The following is a 3,878-nucleotide window of genomic DNA, read 5'->3' on the forward strand; positions in this document are numbered from 1 at the left end:
CTGTACTAGTCCTCTCGGATAAAATCACTTTCAAATTAACACTTTGATGCTTATTTGTAAAAAGAGCACCTCAATTTAATACTTTCTAACTTTGCCGGTTTACACTGTGCTTGGTTTGGACTGTATTGGCTTGAAAACACTAACTATTGATTTGTATCGAAGAGTTTTTTCGAAAGTAATTCTATCACTTTCAGATGTAATAATTTCTGTAAAAATTCTTGTTAACCTGTGACCTACCCATCCCCACTATACCCCCACCCAACTGTACTGGATTTTTTTTGTTTAAATTACAAATATTTATAACTCAGTGTTTATAGAATTTATTTTGAGCTTTTGTTTTTTAAGGTTATGACTTATTAATAGTGAGATGTCAACAATTACACTTCATAACACAGACACGTGACTAACACCTAAAATATTGACGTTTATATATTTCAATAAACAACATAATAATATAACAATTAGCTGCAGTACTAAAAATATAAAATATATTCTGCTTTGGACAATTTGTATTCAGTTCTTCAAATAAATTATTTAACTCTTGTAAAAATAATTTGTTTTAAGAACACATTTTTTAACATAATTGTAAGTATTACCTATTAATTCAAAAACTAATTGTCCACATCCATATGATAATAAATAAATTGGTATTTATTTTTTGATACTAAATATGTAGATATTCTACTACTATTATAAAAAAAAAAAAAATAAAAATTTATTTAAGTACAAAATACATTTAAAAAAAAAAGTATTTGAAAATAATATTTCAACTCTATTTAAATAAAAACACAAATGCATTTTTTTTAAATTTTAATTATGTTATTTAAGTTATAAAAAAATATAACCATGAAATTTTGTTTTTAAAAATCAAACATCAAGCTAAAATATAAACACATATATTTTATTACATGTATTTTATTTATTAAATCTTCAGCAGTTATACAAATCAATTAAATATACTATTAATTATTGAAAATTTTTTATCACTATTGAAATATATGTATGTATATTGTTATATAAAAATGTAATATTCTTGTACATAGATCATTCCTTAATATTATTTTGAGAAAAACATTATAATAACTGACACTAATTAACATTTTAAAAATATATTTTTGGCTTGCAATAACCAAAAATTTACTAAGAACTTTATAGATGTTTGGTACATATTCAAAAATGTTAAATTATCCAATGAACAAATATAGACTTGAGTCGATTGTTAAGTTTAGTTAGTACCTACCACAGATTTCTGGGAATGTTATGGCATTGACATATATATTCATGAAAATTCATACCTCTGCCTGGAAAAATGTAAATATTAATCAATAAAAATATCCACTGCAATGTTGTTCTTATGGATTTATGGTTTTTTCCATTGTCCTTGATAAAGCCCCACTTACCGAATATCAAAAATTGCTGGTGTATACGAGCCATCTAGAAGTGTTGTAATAGCAATAAATAACTTATATTATATTCGTCTTAGAATTAAAACTAATAAAAAAGTTTAGAGTAAATCAAGTGTGTAATTGACGTCAATAGAAATATTGAAATAATTGTACAATATTGTAATTAGAATTTACTTTATCCATCTATCTTAGAATATTTTTTTGTCTTAGAAGTAAATATATTATTATTTTCAGAAATTAGTAACAATCATATTAAAATTACAAGTACTAACCTCAATCGACTCGTCTATCATTTCCTGTGTATCACGGACCTTTTTCATTTTAATAGATTTGTTTTCTGTAATAGTATGCAAATAAATAAAAAACAATATTCAATAATTAGTTAAGGTTTTTACTACTTTTTTGATCTATAAGTTTAAGTAATTCTTTAAATTCTTCCTCGTCTTTAAAACAACTCTTATTTATGTTCGCGAAAGCTTCAACCGAAATAGTGTCATGATCGGCGATGTGAATTGAGCCGGGTAAATCCTTTCGAATTGTTCGCTAAAAACAAATAAGAAGCGCATATTATCAGTTTAATAATGACTTTTTTGGCAAGAATTAGATGCAAAAAATATTATACAGGATGATTCATTAAGGATAAAACACATTATTTTTTTAGTTGATTCTTATGAGACATATTAGTTATTGTTATTTTATAATATTAGACCACATCTATATTTTATTCTTCTTGGTAATCTAATAATTTTTGAAACTTAAATGATGAATTTTAAGCTTATTTGACTTTTTTAAATAGGAATGATTGGCTGAAAATTTGGTCTGGTCGATAATACGTTTTGGATAATTACTTATAAAATTACTAAAGTTGTAATACATTAAATTTCTTTAATAGTTTTGGGTTAAAGTATAGAACTCTTAAAAGTTCTATACTTCTTTATCTAACTTTCTTTTCATAAAATAATACCATAAAACATTTTGAGCTAATTACTAGGAACTTAAAACGATAGTTATAAATTTACATTTTCATTAAAGTTTTTAAAGTTTGTAAATTGTGAAACTTGGGTATTTTATAATATTATACAGTAATCTAATAACAATTTTCTTAAACGGTCAAACTATAAAATTAAAAAAATGGATTACCCTATATAGTAACAAAACTGAACAAACCTGTGACAAGACAAATATTATTGGTTTCATTTGTATAAGATCTTCCAATCCCATTTCATCATTTTCTAAAAAAAGTTATTTGTAGAATGTTTTTTTCTTAGAAAATTATTTCATTATTTGTATTACTTTTAGAATTAATTAAATGTATGTATGTCTTCGCTTGGCGAACGGTGAGGAATCCGGTGAACTCTTTGAATAATAGTAGCTGTAATTCTTTTGCGGATATTAAACCATTATGATCTTTGTCGTACTTTTTAAATTTCTTTTCCCAGTCATCGGCTGTCAATTTATGCAGATTTGGATTCATATTCTATAATATTATGAAAAATTCATTTGATGTGAATCATCGTTTTATCAATAAAGGGTAAAAGTCAAATTAAAAATTAAAAAATTTTTAATTCTTTTAAAAAATTTGAAAACATTATTTTTTGAACTTGAAACTTCTTATATTTTTTTCCTCTAATTTTTAGGTATTTATTTTAAAAAATAGTATCACGTGTTAAACAATTTTAAGAAACTTGAAAAACGGGTTTCTGCTAAATAAAACGGTAAGAGAAAACTAATAAATACAAAAAGTACTTTTTTTCACATTAAAAACATAAATCAAATGATATTATTATTTTTCAGATTTTCGTGTTTATTTTGTGCTTTTATTACACATTAATTCCTAAATTGATAAAATATAAAGAACAATAGAAAAACTGAAATTTTGTGTACATAACTTAAAATCAGAATGGTGCATCATTTAAGAAAAATATTATACAAACAATACATTATTCATAAAAAAATTATTCGAATAAATTACAAATATAATTATTCTAATAATTTCAATTTAAGTTAATCAAATAAGAATATACACCACTCTGTTTACCATTTTATTCATACAACACTCTTAATAATCTCTATCGAAAATATGCTAACGTCTATATTTTATTGAAATAGATTTTTATTTAGGTCATGTACACTGTAGGCTTCTTAATAGTTCTAAATTTTGGATACTTACCTTCGTATAAGTAAACCACATATTACTAATAGTCGTAGAATCTCCATCCGCTGTATCGGTTATCTTTTCTTTTTCTGCGGTACTACTTTTCTCTATAAACACCACAATACACAAAAATAGTATAATATTTTTTGAAAACATTGTAATTAAAAAATATGTACGTGTCGTGTGTGAGCCTTGCTAGGAAATAAAAATTTGCCTATTGCTATTCACAAACAGTCTTTGCAGTATGATATTTTATCGACGCGTAAGATTGAGTTGAAAATCTATTTATTTGCTTTTAAAAAGAAATGGTTCATGTT

General features: G+C 24.1%; 1 protein-coding gene across 1 annotated transcript; it reads right to left on the bottom strand.

Annotated features, from left to right (window-relative positions):
• Positions 1 to 1,055: 1,055 nt before the first annotated feature.
• Positions 1,056 to 3,675, bottom strand: LOC126844851 (uncharacterized). The gene is made up of 7 exons (XM_050583281.1): positions 3,577 to 3,675; positions 2,700 to 2,883; positions 2,574 to 2,638; positions 1,805 to 1,949; positions 1,679 to 1,743; positions 1,401 to 1,434; positions 1,056 to 1,301 (listed from the first exon to the last, which is right to left on the bottom strand). The coding sequence occupies exons 1-7, from the start codon at positions 3,595 to 3,597 to the stop codon at positions 1,237 to 1,239; spliced, it is 579 nt and encodes a 192-aa protein (XP_050439238.1). The 5' UTR covers positions 3,598 to 3,675; the 3' UTR covers positions 1,056 to 1,236.
• Positions 3,676 to 3,878: the final 203 nt, after the last annotated feature.

This window comes from Adelges cooleyi, unplaced genomic scaffold (assembly GCF_023614345.1).
Source record: "Adelges cooleyi isolate 19-005CV unplaced genomic scaffold, UGA_ACOO_1.1 ACOO_flye_CR_arks_rails_tigmint_CR_PRNA_651, whole genome shotgun sequence".
NCBI lineage: Eukaryota > Metazoa > Arthropoda > Insecta > Hemiptera > Adelgidae > Adelges > Adelges cooleyi.

What these genes read in the sequence shown, in the direction of transcription:
- LOC126844851 (XM_050583281.1), bottom strand. Translation starts at nt 3,597, where the DNA reads ATGTGGTTTACTTATACGAAG. An exon ending in TGTGGTTTACTTATACGAAG is followed by an intron (nt 2,884 to 3,576) that starts GTAAGTATCCAA and finishes ATAATATTATAG; the next exon opens with AATATGAATCCAAATCTGCA. An exon ending in TAATATTTGTCTTGTCACAG is followed by an intron (nt 1,950 to 2,573) that starts GTTTGTTCAGTT and finishes ATTTGTTTTTAG; the next exon opens with CGAACAATTCGAAAGGATTT.